A 15081-nucleotide genomic window follows, 5' to 3' on the forward strand; every position below is an offset into this window, starting at 1 on the left:
TTTCTCAACCAGATAACCTTCTGTGAACACCAGATGTTCCAAGGAGGACTACAGGTAAACACTTGCCTAAGTTAGATACCACAGGACAAGACTAGGGGTCAACTGATCAGACAATTAAGTCAGAGGAATAATTCAAATAGGGTTGAAAAGAGGTTGAGAAACACTGTGCTAGAGTACAGCCAAAATCAATTACTAAACTTAAAGTTTGTTAAACAGCACACAGTCTTCTTTGCATATGAAACATGTATTTATGTAACTGAAAACAGGTGACAAAGGTTTAGGATTAGTGAAAAGACTGATTTACGATTAGATATGAAGTATTTCTGAATCAATGAATATTGCTATTGGCAGATTTGACAGTGCTAGAGAACCAAAATTATGAATAGTGGCTCTCTAGGTGTAATATAATATTTCTTCAATGGTATAAACATGCACATGTATGCACAAACAGCAGTCATTGGGTCCTATAATCTCATACTTAAGAACTAGCTGAGAGAATGAGTTGCAGACCAAATATAAAGAACTGTAATAAGGTGTTCCACAAGTAAAGGTTAGAGAAACTGTGGAGAAGGAGTTGTACTGTGCTTGCCTGTTAGGTGCTTGCCTCATTAGAAATAATGCAATCTATTGCCATCTTTTTGTTTTGTTTTGTTTTGGTTTTGGATTTGGGATCACATCTAGCTGTACTCAGGGGTTACTCTTGGCTTTACGCTCATAAACTGCTCCTGGCATGCAAAAACTCTCCATTTTAGGGAAACTCAGGAGGCACACAAGATGTATCCCAGGATTTCCCTGGTGTGGAAAGCTGTGGATGCCTTTTCCTCTGCGTGGATAGTTGAGGGATTCCTGAAGAAATAATTCCATGCTTGGTATTACATTTTCTGTCATTATTTGGCTATCTCTCCTTTGTAAAACCTCAGGCAAAAATTGGCCTCAATCAAATTCTTTTCAGAAATCCCAGCACCAAGATTACTAAGAGAACACATTTTCTGGATAATATTTAGCACTAAAATCAAAAGACAATATTTTTCTCTTTTTCAAATATGTTCTTGCAGCCTCAGTGTCTGGTAATCAAGGGTATAGCCAGAATGCAGATCCTGGGCTATTGACCCTTCTCAGAAAATGGGAACTCACCTTTGGGGATTTGGCTCCTTCCTTGATCTCTAAAACAATAGAGCTCAACTCAGTGAAGACCACTTTCTTAGATATTTTTCTACTTCTTAATATTCCCTTATTTTGCATTTGAAGTTAGTTATTAAAAGCTGCCCTGTGTGTGACCTTCTCCTTTGTAACTCAAATTCTTACAGCTCACACTCATAGCTTAAGTATTGTTAAACTTTGCTTTGTGATTGTAGACATTCTTCTTTCTACCTATGACTGGCTTTACCCCTATAAAACTCCCAGGTTAAAAATTAAACTTGTCTCACTTCTGCCAGAAGATGTGTGTGGTTTCATTATTTCATATTTCGCTGCCCATGCAACCCACTCTCCCTTTAGTGGATTCACTTAAATCCCACTGGAGCTGTAGGACAGAAGCTGCCTCCAGCACTGGCAGGCTCGGGAACCATATGGGATGTCAGGATTAGAACCATCGACCTTCTGCATGCAAGTCAAATGCCCTACCTCCATGCCATCTGGCCCGAAATGCCATCTTTAATGTATTTATTTACCAATCACAGTATAGAAAGAAACGGTAATTCCAACACTAAAGTCAGAGCTCTATCTACAAGAGAACCAGATTTATAAGTAGAAACATTTTGCAGAAACCATTGAAAGAGTAAGTTGAAATTCATTGAAGAAAATGAGTATTTTCTAGAGATAATGATAAAAACAAGGAATTATATGTGTGTGTATATATATATATATATATATATATATATATATATATAGAGAGAGAGAGAGAGAGAGAGAGAGAAAGAGAGAGAGAGGGAGAGAGAGGGAAAAAAGAAAAATATGTCTGCCACAGAGGCAGTCAGGGAAGAGTGCAAGAGAAAAACTGGGGAAACTTGTGGTGGGAAATGTGTATGGTGAAGGGTATTGTAAACTATATAACTGAAATGCAATCATGAACAACTTTGTAGCTGTGAGCGAAAAACAATTATGTTATGAACAACCATGTAAACCATGGTATTAAAATTAAGAAAGGAAAATAGAATTAGAGACAGTAACAAAATAAGACAATCTATCAGAGGAAGTAAACTTAAAAATATCATAGCTAAAGAAAGAGAAGAGGTGTTCAATATGAAAATTTAGATACTAAAAATATTCAGAGGCTAGTAATATGGGTCAAAGGGCTGGACTACAAACTATACATGTAAGATAGCTTTCTATAGGATCTACCAAGCAATGAACTGGAGTAGTCTCCAAACATTGCTAGAAATGGTCTCCCCAGAAAAAAATAATGAAAAATTTCCAGACATGCTGAATATAAAGAGCACATTAAATAAAAATCAGTTTAACATGAAAACATAAGAAGACACAACTTTGCAAAGGATATTACCTCGTAAATTAAAAACAAAGCACCAGTGATGGCTCAAATTAATAAGAAACAAGATTTGGGGGGGGGGGGGAATCCACAAGAGCCCAAGAAACTGAGGCAAACTAGCAGTAGGCTCCCCTTTTCACCCCAGCGCAGTTCTCCTGAGAAGAATGTGAGCACTCCAATTTAGCTCTACAGTCATGCATTTCTTATAGTCAATGGGCTCCACAATACATTAAAAACATGACCATACTGGAAAGAAACACAGAACCCCATCATGCTAACTGAATGAAGATGGTAGTGCTAAACGGGAAGTAGTATTAGACCTCTTTGATAAGGACTTTAGAGAAGAAATTTTATGGATGTTCAAGGAACTCAAAGAAACCATGGAAAGGATGGCCAATAAGAATCAAGAAAATATGAGAGCACAATTGAGAAAACTTCAAAACAGAAATGACATAACTGAAAAACTTGGTAGGCTAAATGAAGACCTCACTAGAAGGTGTCACAGGCCAAGTAAAAAAATTGTGGGGCAGAATCAGGGAGCTGGAAGATGATCTGCATAAATGGTTCCATACAACAGCATAAGGTTAGAAAGGAGTTTTGAAACAAAAAAATGAAAAATGGAAAATAAGCAAACAGATGAAAACAGTCCTTTGGGATAAAATGAACAGAAACAACATAATCCTAAGATAAAACATCCTTATAAAGAATAAACAGTCAAAGAAATCATTGCTAGGAAGTTCCCAGAACTGAAGAGTGCATATACCCATATCTTGGACATCCAAAGAATATCAGCTAAAAGACCATCCCAATAAAAGCATCTCAAGTCAAGTCACAATCAAGCACAATGATGAAAACCATACATAGAAATAGAATACTGGAGACTCTGCTGGGCCCCTTAAGCTTGGCAGACATTTTGGGGCTTCCACCAGCTTGCTTCAACCTGGGAACTTTGATCATCTCCGGCATTAATCCCCTGATGGCTTGCCTCGGCTGAGGTGAGTCTTTCCAGGCTGAAGTTGCAAATAAAGCTGACAGCTGGGCCCCTTACGCTCGGCAGACATTTTGGGGCTTCCCCCAGCTTGCTTCAACCTGGGAACTTTGATCTTCTCTGGCATTAATCCCCTGAGGGTGTGCCTCGGCTGAGGTGTGTCTTTCCGGGCCAGAGTTGTGGATAAGACAGACTCTGCTGGGCCCCTTAAGCTTGGCAGACATTTTGGGGCTTCCCCTGACTTGCTTCAACCTGGGAACTTTGATCTTCTCTGGCATTCATCCCCTGACGGCTTGCCTCGGCTAAGGTGAGTCTTTATGGGCCAGAGTTGCAGATAAAGCTGACTCTGCTGGCCCCCTTAAGCCCACCTATGAGGGGTCGAAGCAGAGGCCGCACACTCCACCTAGCAATGAATACCACCACAACACGTAGAAAATCCCACAGCATAAGCATGACATTGGGAAATTACGCAACAACATCAGCCATAGACAATGAAGATGGAAACTCTGATGACCCAACAATGGCCAATCACCTAAGCAGTCTTTCAGAAATGGAATTTAGAAAGAAATATGGAGGATGCTCACAGAACTCAAAGAAAGTATAGATCAGAACACTAATAAAAATCAAGAGAATATGAAGATAGACATCAGAAAACTCCAAACTAAAATATCAGGTCAAATAACAGGTCTGAAAAACTCAGTAGACGAAATGAAGAACATAATGGATGAGCTTTCCAACAGGTTAAAAGCAGCTGAGGATAGAATTACTGTGCTGGAAGATGCAATGCATAACAACTTTACACAGCAAAAGAGATTGGAAAAAAGCCTTAAATCAAATGATCAGACAATGGAAAAATTACTCAAAGAATATGAGCAGATGAAAATAGAAGTCTTTGATAAGCTCAACAGAAACAACTTTAGAATCATTGGAGTCCCAGAGACCCAAGAAGAAAATCTCCAGGAAGAATCAACGGTCAAGAACATCATCACAGAGAAACTACCAGAGCTAAAGAAAACATGTGACCAAATCCTGCATGCCGAAGAGTACCAGCTAAAAAAGACCCCAGGAGAAACACCCCAAGACATATCCTAGTCACAATGATGAATCCCACAGATAGAGATAAAACACTGCAAGCAGGAAGATCAAAAAGGGAAATTACATTCCAGGGAACATCCTTGAAATTTACAGCAGACCTGAGACCATAAACACTCAAAGCCAGAAGGCAGTGGTGGGATATAGTGACAAAATTCAATGAAATAAATGCTTCGCCAAGAATACTGCACCCAGCAAAACTCACTTTCAGGTTTGAAGGAAGTATACATGACTTCACAGATAAACAACAGCTCAAAAACTTTACAGACTCAAAACCAGCCTTAAAAGAAAAACTGAAAGATCTATTCTTTTTTTTTTTTTTTTTTTTTTTTTTTTTGGGCCACACCCGGTGACGCTCAGGGGTTACTCCTGGCTATGCGCTCAGAAGTTGCTCCTGGCTTCTTGGGGGACCATATGGGACGCCGGGGGATCGAACCGCGGTCCTTCCTTGGCTAGCGCTTGCAAGGCAGACACCTTACCTCTAGCGCCACCTTCCCGGCCCCTGAAAGATCTATTCTAAAGACAAGACAGAACAAAAAACACACCAAACTTCCACACAAAAATGGCAATAAATCCCATGACAATTATTTCTCTCAATGTCAATGGACTAAATGCACCCGTTAAGAGGCACAGAGTGGAGAAATGGATCAAAAAACTAAAGCCAACCTTCTGCTGCCTACAAGAAACACACCTGAATAGTCAGAATAAACATAGACTCAAAATCAAAGGCTGGAGAAAAATCATTCAAGCAAACAACACCCTTAAAAAAGTGGGGGTGGCATTACTAATATCAGAGGACACAAACTTTATACTCAGAAAAATTGTAAGGGACAAAGATGGATATTATGTACTAATCAAGGGATATGTACAGCAGGAAGAAATCACTCTCCTAAACATATACGCACCCAATGAGGGACCAGCAAAGTATTTAATACAATTGTTGACAAATCTGAAGAAGGATATCAATAATAGCACAATAATTGTGGGAGACCTCAACACAGGCTTGTCAACACTTGATAGGTCAACCAAATTGAAACCCAACAAAAATATACTAGACCTGAAAAGAGAAATGGAAGAAAGAGGCCTAGTAGATATAGATAGGACACTCCATCCTCAGAAACCTGGATACACATTCTTTTCCAACATACACGGGTCATTCTCCAGGATAGACCACATGCTAGCACATAAAACATACCTCCATAAAATCAAGAAGATAGAAATTTTACAGGCTACCTTTGCTGACCACAAGGCTCTGAAGTTAGATGTAAACTACAAAGGAACACAGAAGAAAACATTTAACACCTGGAAATTAAACAGTCTACTACTGAACAACCAGTGGGTTGGAGATGAAATCAAAGAAGAAATCAAAAATTTCCTGGAAACAAACGACAATGAAAACACAAAGTATCAGAACCTAGGGGATACAGCAAAAGCGGTACTGAGAGAAAAATTTATAGCTTTGCAAGCACACATCAGGAAGGAAGAAGAAGCATACATGAATAGCTTAATGATGCAGCTTATAGAATTAGGAAATAAACAACAAAAGAAACTAAAAATAGGGAGACAAAAGAAAATAACAAAGCTGAGAGCAGAAATCAATGAAATGGAAACCCAAAAAACAATCCAAAAGATCAATGAAAGCAGAAGTTGGTTCTTTAAAAAAATAAACAAGATTGATAGACCATTGGCAAAACTCACAAAACAAAAGAGAAAGAGAAACTTGACAACGCGTATTAGAAATGAAAAGGGGGAGATCACTAGAGATACTGCAGAGATTCAAAGGGTATTCAGAGAATATTTTGGGAAACTCTACGCCACTAAATATGAGAACCTGGATGAAATGGATAAATTTCTGAACTCATATAACCTTCCACGGTTGAATAGAGAAGATGTAGCATATTTAAACACCCCCATAACTATTGAGGAAATTAAAACCGTAATCAAAATTTTGCCCAAAAACAAAAGCCCAGGCCTTGATGGATTCACGAATGAATTCTTTCAAACCTTTCAAGAGGAACTACTACCAATCCTGGCCCCAGGCTCTTTTATGAAATAAAAAAAAAAAAAAGGAACACTTCCAAATAGCTTTTATGAAGCCAACATCACCTTAATAACGAAACCAGATAGAGATGATGCCAAAAAAGAAAACTACAGACCAATATCCCTGATGAACACAGATGCAAAGATCCTCAACAAAATCCTGGCAAACAGGATCCAGTGCCTCATCAAGAAGATCATTCACTTTGATCAAATAGGTTTCATCCGAGGAATGCAAGGAAGGTTTAACATCCGTAAATCTTTCAAATAATCACAACATAAACAAAAAGAAAGATAAAAATCACATGGTCATATCAATAGACGCAGAAAAAGCATTTGATAAGGTTCAACACCCATTCTTGATGAAAACTCTCAGCAAGATAGGAATAAAAGGAAACTTTCTCAATATAGTTAAGGCCATCTACCACAAGCCAGTGGCAAATATTATCCTCAATAGAGAAAAACTAAAAGCCTTCCCTATAAATTCTGGTACAAGACTAGGCTGTCCTCTCTCACCACTCCTATTCAACACAGTACTGGAAGTACTTGCTATAGTGATTAGGCAAGAAAAAGATATCAAGGGAATCCAGATAGGAAAGGAAGAAGTCAAGCTCTCACTGTTTGCAGATGACATGATGCTCTACTTAGAAAACCCTAAAGACTCTACCAAAAAGCTTCTAGAAACAATAGACTCATATAGCAAAGTGGCAGGCTACAAAATTAACACACAAAAATCAATGGCCTTTTTGTACACTAATAATGATAGGGAAGAAATGGACATTAAGAGAACAACCTCATTCACATTAGTGCCACACAAACTCAAATATCTTGGAGTCAACCTGACTAAAGATGTGAAGGATCTATACAAAGAACACTATTAAACACTGCTCCAAGAAATAAGAGAGGACACGCGGAAATGGAAACACATACCCTGCTCATGGATTGGCAGGATCAACATCATTAAAATGGCAATACTTCCAAAAGCATTGTACAGATTTAACGTGATTCCTCTAAAGATACCGATGGCATTCTTCAAAGAAGTGGATCAAACACTTCTGAAATTCATTTGGAACAATAAACAACCTTGAATAGCTAAAGCACTCCTTGGGAAAAGGAATATGGGAGGCATTACTTCCCCCAATTTTAAGCTGTATTACAAAGCAATAGTTATATAAACAGCATGGTATTGGAATAAAGACAGACCCTCAGACATATAACAATCTGGTTTTTGATAAAGGAGCAAGAAATCCTAAATGGAGCAAGGAAAGCCTATTCAACAAGTGGTGTTGGCACAACTGGTTAGCCACTTGCAAAAAAGCAAACGCAGACCCCCAGCTAACAACATGTACAAAGGTAAAATCCAAATGGATTAAAGACCTTGATATCAGATCTGAAACTATAAGGTATATAGAACAACATGTAGGTGAAACACTCCAGGACATTGAGACTAAAGGCATCTTTAAGGAGGAGATAGCACTCTCTAAACAAGTGGAAGCAGAGATAAACAGATCGGACTATATTAAGCTGAGAAGCTTCTGCATCTCAAAGGAAATAGTGCCCAGAATACAAAGGCCACCCACTGAATGGGAGAAATTATTCACCCAATACTCATCAGATAAAGGGCTAATATTCAAAATTTACAAGGTACTGACAGAACTATACAAAAAAAAAATCTAACCCCATCAAAAAATGGGGAAAAGAAATGAACAGACACTTTGAAAAAGAAGAAAGGAAAATGGCCAAAAGGCACATGAAAAGATCCTCAACATCACTAATCGTCAAGGAGATGCAAATCAAAACTACTATGAGGTACCACCTCACGCCACTGAGATTGGCACACATCACAAAAAAGGAAATTAAGCAGTGCTTGTGGGGATGTGGAGAGAAAGGAACTCTTTTTCACTGCTGGTGTGAATGCCATCTACTACAACCTTTATGGAAAGCGATATGAATTTTCCTTCACAAACTGGAAATTGAGCTTCCATACGATCCAGCTATACCACTCCTAGGAATATACCCGAGGAACACAAAAATACAATACAAAAATCCCTTCCTTGCACCTATATTCATTGCAGAGCTATTTACAATAGCCAGACTCTGGAAACAACCAAGATGCCCTTCAACAGATGAGTGGCTAAAGAAACTGTGGTACATATACACAATGGAATACTATGCAGCCGTCAGGAGAGATGAAGTCATGAAATTTTCCTATACATGGATGTACATGGAATCTATTATGCTGAGTGAAGTAAGTCAGAGGGAGAGAGAAAGACACAGAATGGTTTCACTCATCTATGGGTTTTAAGAAAAATGAAAGACATTTTTAACAGTATCTCAGAGACAAGAGAGATGAGGGCTTATAGGTGCAGCTCATGACATGAAGCTCATCACATAGAGTGATGAGTGCAGTTAGAGAGATGACTACACTGAAAACTATCCTAACAATGTGAATGAATGAGGGAAGTAGAAAGCCTGTCTCGAGTACAGGTATAAGAGGGTGGGGAGGAGGGAGATCTGTGAAACTGGTAGTGGGAATGCTGCACTGGTGAAGGGGGTGTGCTCTTTACATGGCTGTAATCATACAACTATAATTATATTTGTAATCAGAGTGTTTAAAGATAATTATAAATAAAAGAAATAGAATACTGATTGCAGCAAGATCAAAAAAGAAAATTACGTACAAAAAGCATCCTTAAAATTTATAGCAGATTCATCAAAAGCAAGCATTGAGGGACAACAACAATGATATAGTTAAAAAAAATCAATGAGAATTTGATGCTTGTTCCCCCATGGGCTACTAGGAATGATACTCAAGCACTGAACCAGGAATCATCCAAAATACTATCAGGTATGACCCAAAAACTACAAGGGACCGAACTGATAATGCAGTGGGTAGGGCATTTGCCTTGCAGACAGTGGTCCTGGGTTCAATTCCTGGTATACCATATACTCCCCCAAGCCTGTCAAGAGTAATTTCTGAGCACAGAGCCAGGAAAAACCCCTAAGTATTGCTGGGTGTAGCCCAAAAACAAAAAAAATTAATTTATATAATAAAATAACATATTTATATAAAATAAAATAAAAACACTCCTAAGATTAAAGTATAATGAAGGTATAATTATCCAACATCAAATTATACTACTAAGTTACAGTAATCAAACAACCTAGTATCAAAATAAAAACACATTATGCAGATCTGATCAATGAACAAAATGGAAAGTGCAGAAATAAACCACACACATGCAAATAATTTACTACAAAAGAATTAAGACATAAAATGATGCAAAAGAAGAATCTTTAGTTTGTTTCTTTTCAACTAAACTACCCAAAGCAAAAAAATAAAATAAAAGTTGACGTCAATTCAAAATAACTAAAGACTTTCATGTAACATTATAAACAATAAACTACATGAAAGAAAATAAAATAGATCAGTCAACACTGAGTCTAAGTTATATCTTTGGGAGACTTTTCTTCAAAAAGAAAACAAAAGCAAAATGAAATATAGCTTGCCAAAAAGCCCAGCATAACAAAAGAAACTGGCATCAAAAAGAAGAAACATCCCAATAACAAAAAAATTTATCTGCAAAGTATCCACATGATGTTAGTAAATATGGAAGTTGTTATGAATAAATGTTAAGTGTTTTATCACAAAGGGAATACTCGTTCTCTTTTTTTCTGTGCTAATATGAGATGGCAGATATCAACCAAATTTATTGTGGTAATCATTTTAAAATACATTTAAAGTCACACCACTAATCTATACACATCAAATTTACGACATATGTCAACTATATAAATATAAACTGAAGCAAAATTTAAATAAAAAAATTTATATCACAAAGTTGAGTTACATAGGAAGACAGTTATTTGATTGATTTGTGACCAGTATAAAATAAAAAGTATGGAAAATAAAGAAAATAAATTATATAAAACTAATTTTTCACAGTTAAATAAATGAAGTTACATAAGAAAATTACCTGATAGAGTTATAGACATCCAGTGGAGTTTGATCTTTTTCTTTGGCTATTCTCATCATATCTAACACTGCCATGCCAAGACATTCTTCCTGTGTTTCATGAGTCACGGGTACTTTGATCCATCCATGCACAAAATCATGTCGCCACTTAAGAAAAAATTATAAACATCTCATATTTTTTGCTATCATAATTCATTGAACTATCATTTTAATCTAAAATATGTACTTAATATATATGTACTTTGAATGATTTTAATAATTGTCTTAAAATTTGAGTAAAAGATCCTTTTGCAAATGTGTTTTCAATTATACAACAGGCATATTCCATTGCTTATATCATCAAATTACACATCTATATAAAAACTGAGTATATATAAATGAAATACACACAGTTAAATATGTTAAAAAGCATCATATTAATGACTACATTAATAATACAAAATTAGGGCCGGAGAGATAGCATGGAGGTAAGGCATTTGCCTTTCATGCAGAAGGTCATTGGTTCCAATCCCGGCATTCCATATGGTCCCTCGAGCCTGCCAGGAGCAATTTCTGAGCATTGAGCCAGGAGTAACCCCTGAGCGCTGCTGGGTGTGACCCAACCCCCCTCAAAAAAAAATACAAAATTAGTTCAAAACTAAAATCTGGAAAACAAACAGGTAAAATAAAAATGTTTAAAAAAAAAAAAGGACTATGCCATATACCTTATAATTAGAAATTTACCTTAAAACACCAGATAATTAAGAACTTTAAAAGAACTGAGATCCGGGGCCAGAGAGATAGCATGGATGTAGGGCATTTGCTTTGTATGCAGAAGGGCAGTGCTTTGAACCCCTGCATCCCATATGGTCCCCCATGCCTGCCAGGGACGATTTCTGAGTGCAGAGCCAGGAGTAACTCCTGAGCAAAGCTAACCTAAGACAGACCACAGTTTGATCACCCATCGTCCCATATGGTCCCCTAAGCCAGGAGCAATTTCTGAGCGCATAGCCAGGAGTAACCCCTGAACATCACTAGGTGTGCACCCTTCAAAAAGGGCAACTAATGGAACAAGAGATAAATACAAAATTTATTCCTGAAAAGGGGTAAACAGCTACAAGTTATAAAGTATTATAATAACTCAATAATAATTTAAAACTGCAATATCTTTATAAAATATCAAAGCAAGAACCAGATAACTTGAATCATCTTGTTCTGCCTCATAAATTGGTGGAGGGGGGTGGGGAATGGATGGTACCAAGACTGCACAGTTGTATGAGCATTGAGTAGAAATAAAAAAAAAAATGATCAGACTTAAACACCAAATCCAAAGCCAACAATAATAGAATTGATACCCAATCTACAACAAGCTAGACACAGAGGGGACGACATATACTAGTAGCCCGAGACAGGGGGTGGGGGTGGGGACAAAGAAGGGGAATATGGGATGCATCCTGGAAACAGGGGTGGAGGGAGGACAACACTAGTGGTGGGAATGCCCCGGATTCAATTCAATGTCACTATGTACCTAAAATATTACTGTGAAAGATTTGTAATTCACTTTGGTCACAATAATAATTATTAAAATAAAAAATAAAATATCAAAGCAAAAATAGCAAAGTATCGAACAGAAATTCTTCCTAAAGAAGGTATACAAATGGCCAAGAAGCACATGAAAAATTGCTTAAGATTACTAGTAACCAAAGAAATGCAAATCAAAATAATAAATAAAGTACCAGTTCAAATGTACCAGAATGGTTTTGACCAAACACACAAAGTATGTGTTGATAAAGATGTGAAGGTGTGGCAGTAACATAAAGGTCAGGGGCCCTAGATACACTGGTGGTATATAAGCAAGTTGTCTATATATATGAAAAACACTAAAAACTACACGATTGTAATGTAAAGCCAAACTACAACAATTTACTTTAAAATGTGCCTATTAAAGTGTGGTCTGGGGGTTTTGAAGGAACCTGGGGACATTGGTGGAGGAATGTAAATAATGGTGATAGGATTGGTGTTGGAACACTGACTGTGTGTCTGAAATTTTATTAGTGTTAGCTTTGTAATCCTAGTGCCTAAAAATATCTGTAATTACTAAACATAATAGCAATTACTCAACAAAACTAAAAATGCAATTACTGTATAATTCTACTTTTGGATATATAGCCAGAGAAGCTGAAGAAAAAAAAAAACTTATGGAAGGTAGAAGATACTTGTATACCTTGTTCATTGCAACATTAAGTCACAAGAACCCAAAGGTGAAAAACAACTCAAGTATGCTATGATTACTTAACCTAAAAGAGAAAACCCAGGAAGTGGGGGAAAGCTTCGTGGAAAGCCCTGAGTTCGATCTCTGACACTGTATAACACCTTGAGTATCTGTTGCAAGGTCTAAACACTAAACTTTCAGGCCCACACACAGGGCCCCAACCTCTAGCACTGTTAAGAAAGCCCCTATAAAAAGATGAATTAACCGAGTAGTGGAGCAGTGGTAGGGCATTTGCCTTGCACACGGCTGACACAGGACAGACCAAGCGAGGTTCCATCCCCTGGCGTCCCATATTGTTCCCCCAAGCCAGGAGTGATTTCTGAGCACATAGCCAGGAGTAACCTCTGAGCATCACTGCGTGTGACCCCCACTCAAAAAAAGAACAAAAAGTGAAACAAAATAGTTTTAGTGAAATAAATTTTAGAGTGATATGACAGAAAAAGAGAAATAAGTGTTCAAGAGAGAACACAAGGCTAATATAAGGTATCTGGAAAAGGCAAATTCATAGACACAGTAATGTAATAGGCTGTCAGGGGCAAGCAGGTGAGGGGAATTTATACTCAAGAGATATGACTTTTTGGGGTGGAACAGTGCCGCAAGTGGTAAGGTGTCTACCTTGCCCGCACTAGCCTAGGACGGACCGCGGTTCAATCCCCCTGTGTCCCATGTGGTCCCCCAAGCCAGGAGCAATTTCTGAGTGCATAGCCAGGAGTAACCCCTGAGTGTCACCTTGTCCTGAGCATCACCTTGTGTAGCCCAAAACCCAAAAGATAAAAAAAGAGAGAGATTTAACTTTTCAATTAAGAAGACAAAATATGTCCTAAAAATGGATGGAGGTCGTGGCAGCAAAACATGAGAATGTATTTCATTCTAAATTTAATGGTTAAAATATATGTTTTATATGTTTTACTAATTATATTTTAATATAAACACACTTTACATACCCCTCAAAAGTAATGTTTTTCAGTCTGTAACTCACAAACTGAACAAGCATTACTAGAGACATTAAAAATGTGAGTCATGAGGGGCCGGAGAGATAGCATGGCCTTTCATGCAGAAGGTCAGTGGTTTGAATCCTGCATCCCATATGGTCCCCTGAGCCTGCCAGAAGTGATTTCTGAGCATACAGCCAGGAGGAACCCCTGAGCGTCACCGGGTATGACCCAAAAAAAAATCAAAAAACGAAACAAAAAATGTGAATCATGAGAATCTGTGTAGTTATTTCAGTGATGCAATGAGGACAGCAAAGAAGAAAAGGAATGCAAACTCGTGGCCCACGGGCAGCAAATGGTCCTCCATACAACATTTTGTGGCCCTGCCCTAGAGGAATCTTTTTTTGTTTTGTTTTGTTTTGTTTTAGTTGTTTGGGTCACACCCCCCAATGTTCAAGGCTTACTACTGACTTTGCACTCAAGGATCACCCCAACTTTGCCTCCTGCGGCCCCCAGGTAAATTGAGTTTGAGACCCCTGGATCCCTCAGCTTCTTCCAGGGAGGTTAACTACAGAGACTCATTCCACACACAGCAACACTAGAAATACAATACAGAAAAGACATAGGCTTCTTAGTTCTATGAGGGAAAACTCTATCATGGGAGACACAAACACCATCAACCAGCTAAGGAAATCCATAGACAATGCCCTTAGTATCACCAAGATTAGGGTGATCAATAGCTCAAAAAAAAAAAAAAACCAGCATAAACAGACAGCAAAGCACAAAGAAAGTATGAGTCAAAAGGAAAACCTACTACAATCAAAATAAGAGCAGAGTAGGTGATATAAAAAAAAAAATCAAGAGAACTCTGCACAGCAGAATAAAAGCTAATGAGCAAAAGATCAAGGAGCTCCTGAATGAGGTTGAGAGGAGTCTCAGAGAAAATACATCCAGTTAGGAAAATTCCAAAGCATATTATACTTAAAATCACAAAATCCTAAGACAGAGGCTAAGTACTGAAAGTAAAATCAAAAAAGAAACTTACATACAAAGGAAAGTTCACAAGATATCTATAAAATACAGCAGATCTATCCAATGAGACAATGAGCGAGAAGAGTATGGAAAAATATAGCACAAAACCTCAACAAAATAAGCATTTCATCATGAATACCCTGTCCAGCTAGATTATCATTTATATTTTAAGAACAATATAAAGCTTAATGGACAGGAAACAAAATCCATAGTCTTGAAACCAGTTTAAAAAGGAGAAACTTCATAATGTGTGGCACTGAGGATGGGACTCATTAAAAGCATACATAT

At 37.6% G+C, this 15081-nt stretch overlaps 1 protein-coding gene across 1 annotated transcript in view; it reads right to left on the reverse strand.

The window, feature by feature from the left end:
* The window catches only part of JAK2 (Janus kinase 2), a 161089-nt gene that overhangs the window by 78513 nt on the left and 67495 nt on the right, over nucleotides 1–15081 (reverse strand). Inside the window, exon 5 of the mRNA XM_049774261.1 lies at nucleotides 10580–10725. Within this exon, the coding sequence (XP_049630218.1) occupies nucleotides 10580–10725 (146 nt within the window). The remainder of the gene's footprint in view (nucleotides 1–10579; nucleotides 10726–15081) is intronic.

This window comes from Suncus etruscus, chromosome 1, assembly GCF_024139225.1.
Source record: "Suncus etruscus isolate mSunEtr1 chromosome 1, mSunEtr1.pri.cur, whole genome shotgun sequence".
In the NCBI taxonomy this organism is placed as follows: domain Eukaryota; kingdom Metazoa; phylum Chordata; class Mammalia; order Eulipotyphla; family Soricidae; genus Suncus; species Suncus etruscus.